Source organism: Xiphophorus hellerii, chromosome 3 (assembly GCF_003331165.1).
Source record: "Xiphophorus hellerii strain 12219 chromosome 3, Xiphophorus_hellerii-4.1, whole genome shotgun sequence".
In the NCBI taxonomy this organism is placed as follows: Eukaryota; Metazoa; Chordata; class Actinopteri; order Cyprinodontiformes; family Poeciliidae; genus Xiphophorus; species Xiphophorus hellerii.
The window spans coordinates 21,186,649-21,206,769 of record NC_045674.1 but is presented as its reverse complement, the minus strand read 5'-3'; the positions used below and the strand labels follow the sequence as shown (position 1 = coordinate 21,206,769).

Genomic DNA, 20,121 nt, shown 5'->3' with positions numbered 1-20,121 from the left:
AAGGCAATATAATGACAGCCAGCATCAAAGTCACAATTATTTGGTTTATGCATGCACTTATGTATGCGCGTAGGTCTGGGGGTGCATCTAGATTTCAAAGCTTCTTTTGTCTGTTGTTCATTAGGCTGCTGTGATGAATTATTCATGGAAGAAATCTCTTAAGACTTCATATAAACATAAGAGCTCCGTTCTTGCTCAGTGTAGGGCTCCTACTTGCATGTCAAGAGTCGTTTCATGTCAGTGTGTTTCAGTGCATTGAAGTCATTATAAATTCTGAGGTAAATGCCATAGATTCTCTTTCAGTGGCAAAGCACAAAACAAAGCAAATAAAAAAAAGTCACAGAAATTCAGAAGTCACACGAAATTTTATTTTGAAAAAAACAAAACCTTTAAAACACAATATTATTCTGCAAAAGAAAATCTACAAAACAACAAAAGCCAAGAAGAGAATAGTAAGTAAACAGCAAAATAGTAGATAAACTGAGGCTTCAATCAAGGCCTGATCCTGGTCCTACATCCTCTACCAGATGGGGTTTGCCCCAGCCCTAGATGGCTCAAGTTTGTGGATCTGGTACGCTACCTGCTGCATCCCCAGGTACAGCAGCCAAATACACATTCCAGAGCTTATCCTTATCCTGCAATGGAGTTTATCCTTAGCATAAGCAACAACGCAGCTTAGACATTACTAGCAGCAACCCCCACCTTACCTGCTCGACATTGTAGATGCCATAGACAGCACTGTAAAATCTCCTCTGCTTCCTCAATGTCAACTCCCGAGACCTTTACTGTGCCTCCTCTTAGAAAAGATTCTTAGCATCACCCTATTAATCCCCATCGTCTACTGGGTTGTTTGAAGCATACTCACCATCATCATCTTCTCCTGTGTGATTGATCTTCATCCTCCTCATCACCATCCACTTCTTGTGCCATCTTTTTCTCCCTCATCATCATCCTCCTTTCCTGCACTGTTGTTTTTTTCATCCTCATCACTATCCATCTCTTCTGCACTGCTGGAAGATCTTTTAGTTTAGTTTTCCCCTGTTCCAGTCTTAGTCACCTCCCCATAGTTATCTGCCGAGGTTCTTCTGCAGCTGCTCAAAATTCTTCTGATTAGTCACACCTGTCTGGTTCTCATCCCACTCATTAACCCTCCCAGTAGTTAAAAGGGTGTTAGTTTCCTCACCTCCCTGCCAGATTTTCCAGATGTCCATTTTGTGTTCCCTTCATACCTGTTTTTCTGTGTTCCAGTTGCTTCATTGCTTCCAGTCTGTAGTTATCCTGTTTACTTAGACCCAACACAAACACAAGTCTGTTATTGTCAAAAAACAGAAGAACAGAAATTTTGGTTTCATTTTCTTTTCATATTGAAAACCATTAAAATATATAATCACCACCATTGAGAACCAAAACATTCTGCCTGTTTTCTCACATATCCAGTTAGAAACGTACGTTCCACCCTGTGAGGACACTGCCCATGGATGGTTCTCAACATCTGGCTCATAATGCCATGAAAATCAAAACATTTTGAAATACATACCCTCATTACACTCAAGAACATTTTTAATATGTATTTATTTTAGATTTTCTCTACTTGTTTTGTGGGTGTAAAACAGCTCTGCAGGACAATACCTTTCAGGTGTAAACAGCGCCTTTTACAGTCAGAATGTAAGGTTTTAAACCAATAACAATATATTAATACAGCATACATGTAGAACATTTTAATAAAAGTTATAATCATATTAAAAGTCACATTTTCTAAATTATTACATTTCAGATTATAGAACTGCAATAATGACTTTATTTCTTTTCAGATTATTACACATCTTTATTAGTTGTACCAATAATTCAGAAGGGTGCCATATAAGTAAGCTGAAAAATAACATTTATTTTGTTAAATAGGTATTACACAACCATGTCATATATATAGGTTATGTATCTATTCCAAAGGATTGGCTGCATTCTTTATTTTTCTGTCCTCTTTTCTGAAATCTTTTGCCTTTTTTTCTTTTTTTTTTCATTGTTTGTTTTTATTTTTTCTATAATTTTTGTCACTTTTTTGAGGGGTAATATTGTTTTCTTTCAGTTCTCTATTGTGGTAATGCTTATTTACAAAAGATGAACAACATTTTGGAAAGCACATCAGTACAATAATAGTTAAAAAAACATATGAGGAATACAGATGAACGACTTTTACTCCTGGTGTAAATCTAAGTTTCTATATAATTTTCTGATTTTCACCACAGCAAAGAGAAAAGGCATATTCAGAAAACACTTACACGTAAAATTTTAAAAAGAGAAATCAAGTTTCCCATTATTTTTCATTATTGCCTTTTGATTTAAAAAAATTTTACAAAATGTTTATCGTTATTGTAATTGATGCTGTTAGCAGACTTTGTTTACCCCACTTCCCCCTTCCCTCCACAATGAAACACTCACAACAGCCATATTGAAATTCAAATTAAGGTTGATGAAAAACCTTAATAGTTATCTTGTAGAATCTTTTAGAGAACCTTTCTGGTTATTTTTTCCAACTTGTAGTTGAAAAAAGCACCCCAAAAAAAGGGTTTTATTTTATTTTATAATGTTTTATTTTACATTTAATTAAACATTGAGTCATTTTTGTCAATATACACAACATGAAAATGTCTATAGAATAGTTTTAAAATCTCTTAATATTTGCTTAAATTTGTATTTTTACTGAGGGGTCGCTGTTATAAAAAGTCAGATAACATTATTATATGTATGGGTGGACAGTGGGCCCCAGCTGCTGCAGCCATGTTGTTGAAACCTGGCTCCTCCAGCGGCAGCAGCAGCAGCGCTGTCAGCTAACGTCAGTGGACACCGACAACCGGGCACGGCGCTGTTGTGGACAACAGACTGAGAGAGCGACCCAAGCGCCGGAGCCGGTTCTGTTTCCAGCGGATATAAATGCCACATTAGCCGCTCCTCGCTGGATAAGGCGGCCAGGTTTGGAGACAAGGAGCGGCCGGACCTCTGGGCTGAAGCGGGTGAGTATTGATCCCTCCTGGGGGCGGACTGAGTGGGAATAGCCAACTGTTAGCTCAGTTAGCTTAGCAATAAAGGGGGGTAACACACTGAGAGACAATGGGGTTAACGTGAACGTTACACGCGTGGGTGCTTTTTTTTTTGGGGGTGCTCGGAAACGCATTTGGGGAAATTGCCGTGATTTGGGGAAATCACGAAGTCATTTGTATTCCCAGCATACAAACAGTGGTGCAGTGGCCGAAACCACCCCTCTGTGTTAATCCCGTAGGTGCAAAGGTCCAAAACCAAGGTGCGTTTCTGCCATGATGAGCAATAATATTCAGGCGAAACATCTGTTTTATTGTTGAGCAACTGGTTACATAGTCCGAGTATCGTTGTTGTGTTTAAGGATACAATTTGAGGAGCAGCTCTGTCTTTTACCTGACTGTAAGTTTATGGCTTGCTTTCTGCCTTGTGAATCACAAAAACGACACAGATATCTGATGCTCCCTGAAACATACTAGTGTTTAGATAGATACAGTTTCAGAATAAACAGAGAAACAAAAAAACTAGTCTTGGGGGGGACAGGAAATAAATACAAATGCAATTGTAGTTATGATTAAGCTCAGATTGGTGCTTGGTATGGTTGTGATTTCTTAGTTTCCTTCCTTTGGCTTCTTTCAGTGGTTTTTGAGTGAAAGCTGTGCTTTTCTTTTTTCCTCTCTGTGACTTTTGGCTGCGGTCACATCTTTCCACCTGCCTCCAGAGCCATTTCTGCATCCCTAGTTAATTCCTCTAGGTTATGGAAAGGGATTTAGATGAAGCCAAATTACAAGGATTTACAGCATATCTTTAATGTTTTAAGAGACAGATAATGACTCACTAGCTACTCTTCCTACGTAGCAATTTTTTTGTAAGCGTTCTACTAAAAATAAATAACATCTTTGTCCTGTTTGTTGTTGGAGAGGAACATATTTATTTTAACCTGCCTATTGCAATCTGTACAGGTGACTTAGATATTTACCCTAGCTTTGAAATTTAAAACACTGTTAATACTGATCAACACTCAAATTTAGATACTATAAATGAACAGCAAGAAATAACATAAACACATCTATAGCTTTAACACACATTTAACAGGTTTTTGTTAATTAGATGTGGAGAACACTCGGCCATACCTTGTATGCAGTGATGCCACAAGGTAAAGCATAGTTAGCTTGTGCAAGCTGAGTTAAGGAGAGTTTAAGATTTTTATTTTCCTGAACCAAAATATATGTTTTGGCTAGAAATTAGCAGAATTCTTTTTTTTTAGCCCAGGTCTATGGCAATATTGCACATTTATTTTCAAAAATAAAACCTTTTTACATCCAAAGCTCAATCTACAAAACTAGAATTTCAAAGGGGACTGTCACAGTCTCTCTTTTTTTATTACACTGTCGAGTACACAAAAATGTGACTACATGATCTTAGAAAAATGTTGTATTATACTGAAAATCTATTTATTTATTTGACTAACGCTCATTTATATTTGTAGAAGGGTTTCCACTGAGATTGATTCTGTCAGCTTTCTACCTCCTTTTACCTTCAGTGCCATAAGGACGCAGGTATGTGGATGTCACTCAGCACTGAGGATGATGGTGGATTAATCATTCCCGCTGTGGTGGAGCGATAGGGATGAAGGACAGAGAGTCGTGGGAAAGATGAGGAAGCTGTTGAGAAAGCGATGGGAAGTGAATCCAGAGGGAGGAGGCAGCTGTTTGGAGGTGAACTCAGCCCCCAGGTGCGTCAGTCTGAAACGATTGTAGGCGGGCTTTTTCCCTCCTCCCCTATAAGTGACAGCATACAGTGCAACTAGGAAGTGGAGCAACAGGAGAGGTACACATACGGACGTTTGGAGGGTTTTTGGTGGAGGTGTTATCCTCTGCTCATCGATCGCTAACATGCAGTTCTGGGACTTTCTGGGCTGCACCAATGGAGGTATGTGGGCGAGAAGCTTTACTCATGGCTGGATGAGTCTGTGTTAAACTGCTCTGTGATAGCCAGGTAGAGGGGCTCTGGCAGGCTGAGGGCTGGAAAGGAATTTGTGCTGCTCACAGCCATGCAAGCGGTTGCATGCAACCTATCAGGCAGGTAGAGAGCAGAGACAAATAAAGACGCATGAACGTTGACAGCCTGCTCTGTTTTTCTTTGACAAACCTGGCAGCTTGGTGTCTGAAACAGCTTTGACAGATAAATTAAGTGGCACAATTTTTTTTTCTTCTTCTTTTTTGGCCTGCATAATCTGAATCCTGGTTGCCTCTCTGAACATGTGTTGTCCTGTCAACAGAGAACACTCTCTTATTTTCTAGTGAATGATTTTAAATTACTCCTGATCTAATGATGGGACATACTGCCAATGTCTCCCTTTGAAACTGTGAGGAAAGTCCATTAAAAAGTGCTGAGACTTCGTCCATTGAAGTAATTTGAACTTTAAATGAGTAGTTTTCAACCCTAAGCTTTTGATTATGTTTTGTGTCCCGAGGTTACCTTTTTCATCTAGGATTTACTGTAGCATAGAGGTCTTGAGGCTAATATGGATTGGAGATTTTTTTTTTTTATTGTTGTCCAGAAAGATCACATAGAATAAGATCTTTTTGCACTTGTTCATGCCTGTGCCTTTATTTATGGCTAATACAACAAAACAGCAACAGCCCTCAGCTATCAAATGTCATTGTCGATGTTAGAAATAATTTTCTACACAAACCAACTTGAGGCGATTTTATATATAAAGTAAGAAGTACGTGTAAATTCTTGGACACAAGTGGCCCTCAGGCCCTCCTGGAAGTGAAGTGACTGTGCTCTGCGTTCACATCTGCGGTTGTAAGAAATAAAAACAAACACACCCTCTTAATCTTTTAAGATAAAACTGTGCCTTATAATTTCGAGTAAGTTGCGTTGTTTCATGTCTCACCTCAAATGTGGTTCCTTTATCGTGCTGCGTTGGATCCCCCGAGCAGCTCTGGCTCCAACACCCATCCTGTGCCTCGGGCTATGTTTCCTGCTATTGCACTAATAACTATGGCTAAGATACCTGGCAGTTTGTGTCATATTCTTTACACTTCACAAGCTGTGTCGTAAACAGACAGAGGAAACGGTTACATATCTTTAAGTGCAGCATCCATCTGTGAAATTCCCATGAAATGGCAGTTGAATTGTAGTAATATATAGAATTTAATTACCTTTTAAAATTTAGGGAGGGGGGATGTCAAGAACTCTTATAATTAATTTGTTGGATCTATGTTTGTCGTATTTTCCACAGTAGGCTGCCTGGAGTTATCAGTGAAAAGTGTGGCTTGAGGCAGACCTCCTGCTGCCATCATCAGTCGGCGCTTATTTGCATCCATTCCTCACTGTTTTGCATAAGTTATTCAATGTGGTCACGACTCTGTGTTAGATACTGAGATTGTGTAATTAATAGTAAGCTAACTATAATAATGAACATTTTATGCGTTCATTTTTCTTTACCTTAAAACGCTTTACTCTGCAAAAGTCTTGAAATTTTCAGTTTAAATTTTTTTTAAAGGTTTTTAAATACAATAACTAAAATGTCCCATTAACGAGTTGATAATTTCTCATCTTATGTTATTTCAGTAACCCCTCATTTAAATAAATATATCAGATAGAGAAAAGAAAAATACAACTTTTACTTAGGGCATCATAGCTTTTTAAAATCAGGCTAGTAGGGTTTTAGTTGACAGAATTCATATAACTTTTAATATTTGCTGTTTAACACAGTGATAATAACCTAAAATTTGAGGTCTCAGACTTTTCATGATCAGTTTTTAAATATGTCATTGCCTTTGAAGTAATAGTTATTTTGGCGAATTATACATGTAGATGCTCTGGGTTTTATCACTTTTGCTCTTTTGTTAACATAAAGTTGATCTTTTTGTTAAGATAGTTTGAATTACCAGGAATGGGTGACAATGGCTACAACTGTTATGAGACTAGAAAATATAAATGTATGCATTAAAAAAGAAAAATAAATTGAGCAGAAAAAAATTAAAAATAACAAAATTTTATTACAGTATTTTGTGATATTTATCGTAATGACAAAGATATTGATGGTTAGAGGTGTTAAAAACTCAATAATCATTTTATTTAGAAATCTACTTGCCAAAAGTCTCACAGATGAAGAATTGTTAAAACCATAAAACTCATCTGTTATTTAATAGTTTATTTTAAGACATCAGCTGCATTAAGTAGCATAAGTGGACTGCTAACATCACATAACAACTGTGTTCTTTCATGCTTCAAACAAATGCATTATTTGGCTTTGCTCTCATTGAACTGACAATGGAAAAAGTAAGAAGTTAAACCAAATCATCTATTTTCAGGGTTTACAAAATGATTAATTGAAGCTTATTGTTATTGCCACAGATGACATATTCTTCATCTGCTATGATTTTTTCCCCACACGAAACAATTCAAGAATGCCATATTCTCATTTTATTAAATTGTCCCATTTTTAAGCACTAAACGGTGCATTGTAAGTGAAGAAAGCTCTGATTTATTCATGATTTATGATGAGTCTAGTCTTTCTGTCAGTGAGAGAACTCAGACAAAAAAACATCAGAATGTTAAACTGCATCTGACTTGGATTATAAACGAGAGCCTCCTTTGTGTCTCGTTGAGTGAAAGGGTTTTATTTCAAAGGAGAAGTGAGAAGAATCTATATGAGTAGATCTGGCCTGAATCAGAGGTTGTGCAGCCTAAAATGGAAATCATAGTTCCTGTTTACTGTGAAGCATAAGGAACTGCTAAGGTTAAAAGTTTATCTTTATTTATCACTGAACTATAGAAATTTTCCTTTGTGCGAATGACAGTGAAAGGGGGCACAGTTTCCCATGCATACAAACAGAGCTAAGACTCATTTATTAAACTCAGCTCAGCAAAGGAACTTTATGCACTGATACGTAGAACCTAGAAAGTGCTTCTGCTTTTGAACATGACAGCAAAAATGAATCTCAAAAAATTAGGAATGTTGAGGTTCTTTAGTTATTCTAAAAGAAAAACTTTAATAGATTAATTACACAGTTAATATATTTCTAATTTTTAATTGTCAATTTTCATGACTTGCAGCTAATTAAACCCAAAAATCAATTATTCTGACAATTAGAATATTACATAAGAGCAGTATGAAATTATGTTTTAACAGAGAAATATTATGTTATGGCCTACAGGACCATAAGGATATTTAACAGCAATCCTGCACAAGTCAATTAATGATTAATGGTCTTTGCTAAAGAAGCTGGCTTTTCAGAATACTGGATTCCTGCATATATTAATGGAAAGTTTAGTGAAAGGAAAACATGTGGTAGAAAAAAATGTGTACACTGTAATACCTGCAGCCTTAGGAGAAATGTGGAGTAAAAATGGAGGAGGTAGCACCAGGAGATGGGCTACAGCTGTTGCCTTCCTTCTACCCATTCTAGATAGAAATTCACAGATCTCAGGAAAAAATAAACTTAGATACTCTTAAAAACAGAAATAATGTAATTTACAACATATTTTCTTATTTTATTCCATAAAATTGACAGGAGCTAGGTTAATGACAGAGCTGATTCGGAATCTAATAAACCTGAATCGCTGATATTCTTTGGAAGTTCACCACTGCATTAAGGAAAAAAGCAATGTAAAAACACCTGAACTAAAAAAATAAACAAGTTATTTTTTAACATTAAAACACAAATAAAAATCCAACAATTTAATTGTAGTTCAGTATATTTTGATGAACAGGGTTACTGGATGAACCAGTGAAAGGTCATCAAGGCAAGCCTCTGCCCTTGTTTGCATCTGTTCTTCACTGTTTTGGTTAAGTTATTCATTGTGGTCAACTGAGGTTGTCATGGCACAAGTATACATTTCTGAGTAAGGAATAATGTGATTCAGGGTTAATTTTTAAATACGAGCGTTTTGCAAGTGTGATACTTACTCTATTTGCTGCTAAGCTCTTAAAGTTGATGCATGTTGATATGTTTTCAGCCTAAGATGAAAAATCCAGATGTGATAACGGACACTGATAATTTCAGTGATGTTTACGGTCTGAGCTGCTGTATTAACTCTTCAACTGTTGCACATCATTGAAGCTGTAGCTGTTTCTGTAAGGGCTTTGATTTCTGCTCCAAAATTGCGTTGCACGTGTGTATTAGCGTACGCCTCCGTGGCGAACTGAACATTGCAGAAAGCAGCTTCACGACACTGCTGTTGTTGTTTTCTTGATGAGAATGCAGTTGTGCAATGCCCTCAGCGTTGAGTCAACTTGCGTAGCCTTTGTGGTTGGTAGCCAGAGGCAGTAGATGTTTTTTTTTGTCTTTTTTTTTTTTCAATAGGAGATAGAAAGAAGCTAAGAGCAGGAAGGGGGTGTGATAGAGTAGGAGGAAAAGAATCATGCAACTGAAAATTATTTTATTTTTTTGCCTCTTGAAGTAACGCATGTTTCAGTACCACTTTTAGGTTCTGGTTTTAAACCAAAGATCTTCATGATTCAAAGTGAGGTTGTATCTCTTGATGGCAAGGTAATGTGTTAATGTTAAAATACTCACTTAAAACTACACTGGAAAACTCATGAGGAAGATAAACATGCATTTCAGCTTCAGAAATTAACTTTTTTTTATCCAAACGTCAAGAAACAATGCTTCCTGTTAAACCTGCTTCCCTATTGCACCTTAGTTTCAGGTTTACAGCTTCCCTTTCTTTCCTTTTTGTTGTTTGTACATGTTTGTGGCAATAAGTGGATTATGTGATTATAGGAAAATGTGACATGGCGAAAGACATGCTGAGCATTCCTGAGATTGTTCAAGAATTGCAATCTCACTTGAAAGAAGCTCCAAAATTATTTTTTGACATTCTTTTAACGATTCACATATTGTTCAAATCACAAATCATCTTTGTTTATTCCACTCTTTATTACTCTTATGGCTTAATTCCCTCCAGCCAAAATACACTTTCAAGATGGAAAAAAAATCACCACCTGGATTTAACTAAATACCAGGTGGGGCTTTCAATTCTTACTGTGTATTGTAAAGATAAAATCAATTACAATCTTATCTCTGCATTGAAATTTAACTACTAAAAGCATAGATGTTGTTGAGCTCTATTCTCCTGTATTGAACACCTTACATATGATTAAAGTGGCTTCCAGAGACTCCAGTGAGTAATATCCTCAGTGGAGCAACTCTGTGAGCCAAATTTAAACCCAGAAATATTACTGGATTCAAGCAGTGATTCTGCACTGCTGTCTGATACGGCACTAAGGGGAAAAAAGAGCAATCTCCTCTTTTCACCCAGTGGACTGCTGTATGTGTTAACACATAAATAGTATGCAATGTTATTGTTGTTGTGGTGCCTCTTCTGAGCTTTAAAAGCAGAAGGCAAGCCAAGTAAGAGCTGCATTATTGCCACCAGCTGGAGCGATGTGTAGCCAGGAGTTATGTGCGCTCTGTGTCAGTAACTGGTTGTGACATCATTACGTCGATATTGCCATTTGACAGGACATTTTATATTGCTATTATTTTCTTCATGAGGTAGCACAGTGGTACAGTGAGCTTCTTCTCTCTCCTGTCAGGGGAAGTCATTGGTCTGCATCAGATAGACAACTTCACAAATTACCAAAACTGATAAAATTGATAAGATCCACTAACACAATAATAAGTTGAAAAAATAATGCTAACAGTCATCTTTGAATAAGAATTATGGTCTGATCTGGTAAAACCACAGTGACAAAGTATGGTTAGTAGATCTTCCTGCTTTTTTGATTAAATATATTGCAAAACACACATTAAGAAGAGAATTCAGTTTTTGCCTAGAAGAATACGTCTGTTTATCTCGTCTAGGCGCAGCACTGTAATGTGAAAGAATAGGCTCCAGTACCTTTTTAAACTTACAGAGCATCCAGCTTTTAAATTAGAGGATAGTTTTCCTTTCTAAATTACATATAAGAGGCTATTACAGTGAGACATTGTCTTGATTCATCTGGTTCCGGTCGTAAAACAGTAGCTGTAAGAAGAATGAGACAATGTAGTCAGGCATGGATTGACCTACATCATGTACAGATCTTAATTTAACGATAATCTCTGGGATTGGTGGGAAACTAAACAGCCGGATGTTAAGTTCACTTTAGATCTGAAATAAATGCAGTTACATATTTTTTTTCTTTAACTAAGCAAAATGAAAGATGTGTTGTAACCCAAAGCTTAAGCTGGTCCAAAAAACTTTAATATAACCTATCCTGCTCTGGTATGTTATATCTTAAATGTGCCACTATGAAATTGTGAATTATAATCCTGTCTGATTACTTATTTGCAAATTAATTTCTAGCAAGAGGTACAGCATTTTTTATGCAACACGGGAGCTGAAAGCGTTCTCCAACTACATATTACACTCCAGTCTTGGACTGTTTGGAATTTATCCCACAAGTATTAAAAGACAAAGCATTTGCATCCTTATTAGTGCCACGGTCCTGCTTAGTGGCTGTTGCTTAGTAACAGGAGTCAGCATAGCCTCACAGTGTAGAACATTTCATCAAGCTGCTCATTTTAGTGTCATTTTTGAAAAAGAATACAGCAAAGCGTTCGTGAGGGCTCTGATTAAAGTCGTGATTGGAAGGAAACTGAGGCCAGGAAGCAGATTAGAGACTCTGCGTAAAGTTATTACAGCATGACGGAGCAGATAAATTCTGTCCAGTCATGACTCTCGCTTCGTTCCACCTGAGTGAGAGACCCCAGCACATATCGTATCCTCCGGATCCGTTTCAGCTGCTGTGTAACCGGGTTGGTTTGCACTGACTGGCATTTAAATAAGTGGACCTGCAGTCTGGGATTAGATTTTTCCTGGCAATAAGTCGGCTTTATTGAGCAGTCTAGGTTTTAAGTCAGCAGAGTACTTTTGGATTTGCTCATTAGTTTTACTCGTTACCAGGATGTTCTGTGCAGACTGGAAAAGTCTGGAATTTGATTTTAATATTTTACAGGTCTGGATAAGTATGGAAAAATAACATGACTAAAAGAAATATGTGGATTTCTAGAATTATTTTCAGTCTCTTTTTTCCCCCCTACATCAACGTCTAATAGTTGTGTCCCTCTTTCCTTGTTTTCCTCCTGTCTCTGTTCCTTGTCTCCTTCCTTCCTCCCTATTTTCCCCCCATAACATTTCCTGTGCCTGGGCCTTTCTAGGATTTTTCTGTCTTTCCTTTGGTCTTTCTTTCCATCCTTGTGTCCTTCCACCTTTTCTTTGTGGTCTACTTCTTAATTTACTTGTGTTCTTCTCTGTTTCCATTATTTCTTTTTCTACCTTTATTTTGCTTTATCCTTCATTCCCTTCTGGTTTCATTTTGTTTCTTGGCTTCCTTGAGTCTTTCCTTCCATGTGTCCTTCCTGCTTGCCTTCATTGTGTTCTACCTTCCTCCTTTCCTTGTGTCCTCCCCCCTGTACTTTCTTCTTCTTTCCTATGTTTTCCTCTTCCTTCTTTCTTTATTTTCTTGTCCTTCCTTCCTTTCAGTTTCTGTCTTTTCCAGGTTCTATATTTAAAACCTTTCCATTGTAGAAATATCTGCTATAGTGAACTTCATTTTTACTTTTTTTTTTTTTTTTTGTGGAGTCTTAAGGTTTAGTCTGGGAAAATCCCTAATTGATTTTTCCAATTAGAAAGTAAAAGAAAGTAAGTTTGCCTAACTTTTTTTTATTTTTTCTTTCTTAATTTGAAGTTCAGCCACTGTAAACCCGCACAGGTTTTTTTGTGATCAGTGTAAGATGCAGTTTTTATTTTAAGGAATCAGAGAACAGTACGTCCACTGCACACTGTGAATAAATTATGTGCTACATAGTGTGGTGACTCATTTATGCCACAGCTCCGTTGATTTACATCCTGTCACTGTAATTATTCACCATGTAAAACTCTTGCATGTTTTACTGTCAAGGCTAACAAAGTAAAATATTTGTTTCATGTCTCCTCTTTTCCAGAGATTTCCAGAATATCTTATTATGCTGGTGAGTAAAATTTGTTCTTCTGTGCTGTATATTTGGTGTATATTGTTTTTCTATTTTAATTTATTTGGGGTTTTTTTCTGTCAGATTATAAATGGAATCATTTATGTATTAGTTCTAGCTGTAGATCACAGCCTGGTGCGATGTTAAATTACATTTCTTTCACACACTACCCGTAGGTGGTTGCAGTATGTGTTCAGCTCTGTTATAGTATAAACATTTCTTCATTTTCTTGAATATTGTATTCCTTTTGAAGTTTGGCAGGAATTTAATTCAAGTTTTAAAATAAAAATGACATTATTTGTTTAATAAAATTCAGCTGTTTTAAACTGCATGAGTCTGAATGAGGTTTGGCTATACTGTTTCATGGAGCAGATCGAGGTTGAGCTGAAATAATTTTAAAGATATAGATAAGCCGTGTAACGTTACCCTTAGCTCCATTCTCCCTCCTTAGTTGTTGCTAGGTAACCGATGGTCCTGCAGCACATCTTCGATCGGGATGTTGAGAGCCAGGAAGATTTTATTCCCAAAAAAGTATCAAGGCATATTTTAGATTTCCGAGACTTAACTTTAGCAGATCTCTTTGGAAGAAACATGGCTACAGCCAGATCAGTTTCTGACTGACAGCAGCAGAAACTGGTAGCCTCGACTACGGCTGCTTGAGGTCTACAATGAATCTTTAAAACTACTATTTTTTTGTTTTCTTTCAGTAAACTATCAGAACAATATTTCGATTAATTAAACCTCCAAAAAGCGATTTAATTTGTAATTCAGTTTTGTTTTGTTTTTTACTGAAAGCTTTCACATTTATTGGATTTGAGTAAAATGTAAACAGTGACTTTGACTTTAAGGAATAAAATATGTGTATACATGCCACATGCAGCATGACAAAAATAAATAAAATCAACCTCTTATTATTTAGATATTCTATCTGTTAATATTTAAACATAGATGTGACTCAGTTCAGTCATTACAACTTCAAAGTAAACAAAATATGTTTTGCTTACAACCCTCAGTGTAGACATGCTTAATGTGAATTAAATTATGAGAGTTGGGAGATTTCTTCGTCCCAACTCTTAGGTTTAACAGAATCCGTTTGACTGCTTTAATCCCAATAAGGATTTTTACATCAAAATCAAAAATTAAACTAACAGATGTTTTTTTTTTTTTTAGATTAGATATTTCTTTATTTTTTGTGTCTCATTTGACATCAGTCATGAACCTTTTAGTTGAATGAAAATTAAATTACAAATTTCCAAGGGAATGACTAATTTTGTGGTGTACGGGATTTGGAAATGAGAGTCAACTTAACAACAAATACTAAATATGTTTTCTTTAACTCATTACAAAAAACATTGCAGTTATAAAACTGTATGGTATTTTTATTTTCAATTAAGTAACATATTCTTATGTTTTAATACTTTATTTTACTGCAATCTATTGTACGGTAACAATAGATTACAGTACACGACTCGACATCCTCCAGTTGATGGCAGTTAATGTTTTGCTTTCTAAATCTCTGCTGTCACACTTTGACAGTCTTCTTGTGCTTTGTCCCATTTGAGGGATTGGATGTGGGAGGATCCTCTGCTAGAGAATGGCTCATATGATTCAGGAGCAGGTGATGCATATCTGGAGAGGAGGAGAGACAGATGACAGGGAGGGATGACTTAGAGAAACAAACACAAGTGTTGAAAGAGCTCAGAGTGTTTTAAAAGCTAAGAACAGATCATTTTAATCCCTTAAATATTTTTGCTAAATCCTTTGGCTTCCTGAGTTTTTCCTTTGCTGTCATGCAGTTATTAATGACCAAAAATTGTCATTTTTTATATGCATTTAAAAAAATGCATGTAAAAGCTAGTAAGAGTGTGTACTCTTATGAGTGGTTGTGTGTTAGTGTGTTGCTGAAGAGTGGAGTCCTCTTCTTCTCTCTTCTTCCTCCGCATCGGGTCTCAATTACACTTTCTATCTCTTCCTTCCTCCTCCTCCTTTTCTGTCCTTCTCCGCCCTACACACACACACACACACCCCCACACACACACACACACACACACGCCCCTCCTTCTCTGCTTCTGCTTGTTAGTGATCATAGCAGCACGGAGGAAAACCTCTTGGCTCACTCACTTTTTGCTGACATTCAAACATAACCCCACCAGATTTCACATTTATATTTCTCTCACAAACTCTGAGCTACTTCATTACTAACAAGCACACACCTTTCTGCACCCTTTTCGGCTGCTCTCTCTCTCTCACACACACACACCTTCTTGCATTTAGTGGCTCATTTAGAGAGCTGGAGGATTTTGCTGGATAACGTAGTGTTTGTATTTGTCCGTGGCATGTGTAAGAGATCTGGAACGATGCTGTGATCTTGCTTCTCCTGCGACGCTACAGAAGAAAGGCTTCTAAAACCTCACTGAACAACACACGGCTGACTGACTTTGAAAGGGATTTGCTGCATCAAACCTTCTTCTGCAATATCTTTCTTTTTTTTTCTTGCCTTTGTTGCCTGACTCTCCTCCAGTCCGGGTTTAAAGCCCTGCTTTTTTTTATTTTATTTTATTTTTTATTTTTAAGCTTTTCACCTCTAAGACTCTGTCACATCATGTCCCTCTTCTGCATCGTATACCTGCTTTGACCCGGCTACTTCCTGCTGACATTATGAGCAATCTTTAGAGGATGTGAGGCTCAGCTTCTCCCTGGGGTTTCTCCGCTTTCTGTCTCCATCCCACTCACTTCATTAGCTCATCTTTTCCTCTTTTTCTTCTTTAACAATCTGTTTTGGTGTCATCCACTGCCTCTTCTCTCTTCATGTCTCTTTCCTTTTCTTGCATTGGCTTTTCCCTCCTGCATTGCCCACTTTCATTTTCCTCTCTCTCACTCTGTTCCAATTCTCTGCTCCCCTCTCTGCCCTACATTTTTGTCTCTGCAGCCCACTGATGCCCATTTCTCTCATCTGATTTTTGGCTGATTTGTTTTGCTATCTCTTTTGGACAGTATGGTGGATTTACCAATCAAAAATGACTGCCTTTTTGGAGGATTGTCCTTCAGTGTCACTTTGTAAGCTTGAAATTTGAGACAAAGCACAAAGTTCCATTCTTCGGAAACTTTTTTAACGTCTACATCAGGATTAATACACTTGATAATTTGGTTGGCTTCGATGACCTGAATTTTACATTATTTGAGGATTCATTTCCCAAGAGGATGATCCGATTGCAAGGGAATAATCTTATCAACTGGAGTTGCAAAGTTTGAATATGTGATCGGAACACCTCCTCTTTAAGGAAGCATCTTTCAGCAGTCATCTAGGACTCGGACTCCCTGAGGTGACAGAACTAAAAATGTGCATTCTGACAGAGGATGATTATATATTGTTTTGTGCAGTGAAAAAGGAATTTTTGCTGGGTCAAAGTTCATGACATAAATCAGATGGATTGATTTGCAAGAAACTTGACCACAAATTACTTCAAGTCAGACAAAGTGTCTGCAAGCTGGAAAGGAAGACATGATAGTGTTGATGTCCTTTACCCATCCAGATTCTTTACAGTAAACCTTTTCTTACCATGGATATATCTGTTACCTGTAATAGTCAGGTTTCCATTCCAGAAGAACCTGGATCCATTGTTGGAAATATTCAGAAACACCTCTCCAGTTGTTCTGCCTTTGTACAGCCACATTTTTCAACCATGATTTTTTTATTCACTTGCTAGAAGCCGGAAAAGAAACTACTCCTAGTTGTTGGCTCTATGCTGGTTCTTGGGCCCAGCAGTACAAAGTGGGCTCTGTGGCCCGACCTGGAGCTTGTTGCCCCTCAGATAAAATGGAGAACAGTGGCTGTATCCCTCTCTGCTGGAGCAAAGGGGCCTGCATCTACGCACAGCATCCGCTACCAAGTATGTATTGTGTCACTATTAAGATTACAGCACAGGGTGCAATGAGTCACAATATTAATACTTCTCAATATAACCTGTAGATATTTTCCCCTAAAGTAACTATCTACAAACCAACTCCAGCTGAAGTTAGTTGTGACTTTTGCTGGATAAATTGGCTTCTCAAAGAAGCTTCTCCTTTTTTAAATTAAGTGGTATTGTAATGTTTACCTTGTAAAAATAGAATAAACAGTGACAGGGTGATGAACAAGACAGGAAGTACTTTGAAAACATATTGGCTTACATGCTGGCTAGTTGATAAAGCTGAAGTCGGCATCATCATCAGATATAGTTGAAAACTTTTTATCTATCAAAACACCCAAAAAGCCAGTTTTGAATCTATTTTATAGAATAACCTGAACTCAATTGTTCTACACTTATTAATTATTACAGCACAGATTTAATCTTATATTGTTTTGTATTCTTACAACCATATTAGAGAACAATCAGATGCAATTTATTCTTTAGACTTAATGAATTCAATTGTAGCTGCAAAATAATAGGGAAATAGGACAGTGCATTCCTGTTGCTTAATATTACAAAGACAGTATCTTTTGCATTTAACCTAAATTGCAATAAATTAAATCCTGATGATCCAACCGCCGACAATATCAAGACATGTGGATAAAGACTGTGAAAGTCCTGATATTTACAAGCAGAGTTTCAGTGCATTGCAGCTGAAATAGAATAATTTTCTCCAAATGTTTCCTCCAATTAAACTTCTGCAGTAGCAGTATTTGACTTACTAATGCAATGACATTTGTGATACGATATATTATGCAGCTTTAATCTGAATCTTATAAAAAAAAAAATAGGGCATTTAATTTGCCCAGGAACTTAAAGCTCATTTTCTTGTAATTTACCTGGAGCGCAGCATGTTCTACTTACAAGAGGGAAGTCCATTAGGATTTGCTAATTGTTGAGGTGCCAACTACTAGTAAGCAATAAAGAAATTGATTCTTTTCTCTAGGAGTTCACAAATATAAGTTATACAGTACTGTTGTGTGGGGCAAATAAGTCGTGTAAATGTAAAACTTTTACCACTTATTTAAGGATGTGCCAGCCATACTGATCTCCGATTTTTCAAACAGAGTGAACCACTATATACCATAGAAGCATCTATTAACTTTTCTTTTGCATCTTTTCTTTTCTTTTAAAGAAAAAATGCACATCGTGTCTGTACTGCAGCCCTGCAAAAATATTCTTACCTGCGGTCTGCTGGTTCATTCAAGGCCTGCTACTCCATGATAAAGAAAATCTGACTGTATAAACGGCACTATGAATTTCATCATTAGTGTTTGGTGAAGTTGCAACAATTTCACAGTGTGCTGAAAAGCCCAGAAACCCAGTCCTCAGTGGCTGCAGCTGTCAGCGTTTATGATGAATGAGCTCTAGATGCAGACCTGATGAGAAGCTTTGAAGCATCTCCCAAAGGTGGATGGAAGCGCTGCATGACCGGCTTTCAAACAGGAGAGTAAATGTTGTTTAGATTCTTCCAGCATCCCTTCACATGAGGATTGTTTGTCAGGTTACTTTACTTATTTAGGCACTGGGGTTTTTTCATGAAAACCCAGTGGGATTCTGTAATTTATGTCCCAACCACAAAAGTAAATGATTGCAAACTCTCAAGCATCTGAGTCTTGCAAAGTCTTTTATTAGCCTGCATTTAAAGAAATATAAGTAGTTTGGCTTATAAACATATTCTTCCTGGTGTTCTGATGTACAGTACAGACCAAAAGTTTGGACACACCTTTTAATTCAATGAGTTTCCTTTATTTTCATGACTATTGACATTGTAGATTCACACTGAAGGCATCAAAACTATGAATAACACATGTGGAAATATGCACTAAACAAAAAAGTGTAAAACAACTGAAAATACCCCTTATATTCTAGTTTCTTCAAAGTAGCAACCTTTTGCTGTGATTACTGCTTTGCACACACTCTGCATTTTCTTGATGAGCTTCAAGAGGTCGTCACCTGAAATGGTTTTCACTTCATAGGTGTGCCCTGTCAGGTTAATAAGTGGGATTTCTTGCCTTATAAATAGTCATGAAAATAAAGAAAACCCATTGAATTAGAAAGGTGTGTCCAAACTTTTGGTCTGTACTGTACATTATGTGCATCCTTCAGAAAGGAGATGGGTTAGTAGTGTGAGAGGGGGATGAAGGGAATTGTTTGAGGATAGGCAAAAGATGAGAGGGAGGAAGAAAGAGAAGTGGTGCAATAGGACAAGAGGACCAGATGGAGTTGATAAAGGCTGGATTTAAAAGATGCTATGAGAGCAATGAGACACGAGTTTCAGAAAGGAGACTCGCAGATGAGTATTGAGGCAGTAGGGAAAATGCAGGAATTTTATTGGACTAAAAGAAAATGAGGCAAATGCAAAGGCAGCTGACGGAGAAGCGACACAGAAGTGGGTTTTTACCAGTAACCCAGTTCGCTGTTACGTCCAGAACATAAACCCTCCTGCTGCTGGCGCGGGGCAGGCAGGGTTCATCCTCATCCTGCTGTGATCCAACAGGCTGGAGCCCCTGTGAGGGAAGCGCTGATGGCTCTGCCAGCAGCCTGCATGGCCTATTTGACTCGATTTTTGTCCTTGTGGGTGTGGGGCGTGTGTGTGGATTTGGTTTGATATTGGTTCAAATCTAAATGTAGTTGAATATGTCATTCATTGTGTAAAATCAATGCAGCACTAATGCAGTAATCTGATGTAAGAACTAAACTATAGTTTTCTTTTCAAAAAGGAAAGAGTGGATTTTTCCAAGATTTTGAAGATTATAGTTTTGGCGTAGAGAAATTCTGGATTGGCAAACCTCTGAATTGGCAGGTCAGACCTTATTGATCAATGCCAGCCAATTAAATCCTAACGCTGGTTCATCTCTAGATTTATAGTGTCACTTTGTTGTTATTGTCATGATTTTGTGCATATTCTTTCTGTTCAATTGAGCAACAAACATAAAGCAAACCAGAATGTGAAATCATAGACATAACCCAATCCACAATAACACTTTCTGTTGGTGCTACACGAAATGCTCTCAGCAAATACTTACAGTATCATAGTAGATTTCCTATTTCTAACATAAACCAGGTAGCATAAACACCTGCTTGGAAATGCAGGCATTTCTACTGCTTTAATAGGATTTAATGAGGCTGAATGTAGAAATAATGCAGTTACATGTAAA

The 20,121-nt window shown here is 37.2% G+C and overlaps 1 protein-coding gene across 24 annotated transcripts in view; it reads left to right on the top strand.

The window, feature by feature from the left end:
• The first annotated feature begins 2,772 nt into the window (after positions 1 to 2,772).
• LOC116717721 (focal adhesion kinase 1-like) overlaps positions 2,773 to 20,121 on the top strand; it is a 61,911-nt gene continuing 44,562 nt past the window's right edge. For 8 of the 24 annotated variants that reach the window (XM_032559299.1, XM_032559295.1, XM_032559298.1 and 5 more), the window contains exon 1: positions 15,134 to 16,900. In XM_032559299.1, the coding sequence (XP_032415190.1) occupies positions 16,828 to 16,900 (73 nt within the window). In that variant the 5' untranslated portion in view covers positions 15,134 to 16,827. Of the gene's footprint in view, positions 3,009 to 4,830; positions 4,963 to 12,983; positions 13,011 to 15,122; positions 16,901 to 20,121 lie in introns of those variants that run through there. The other 16 variants (XM_032559280.1, XM_032559278.1, XM_032559279.1 and 13 more) reach the window with 7 other exon arrangements.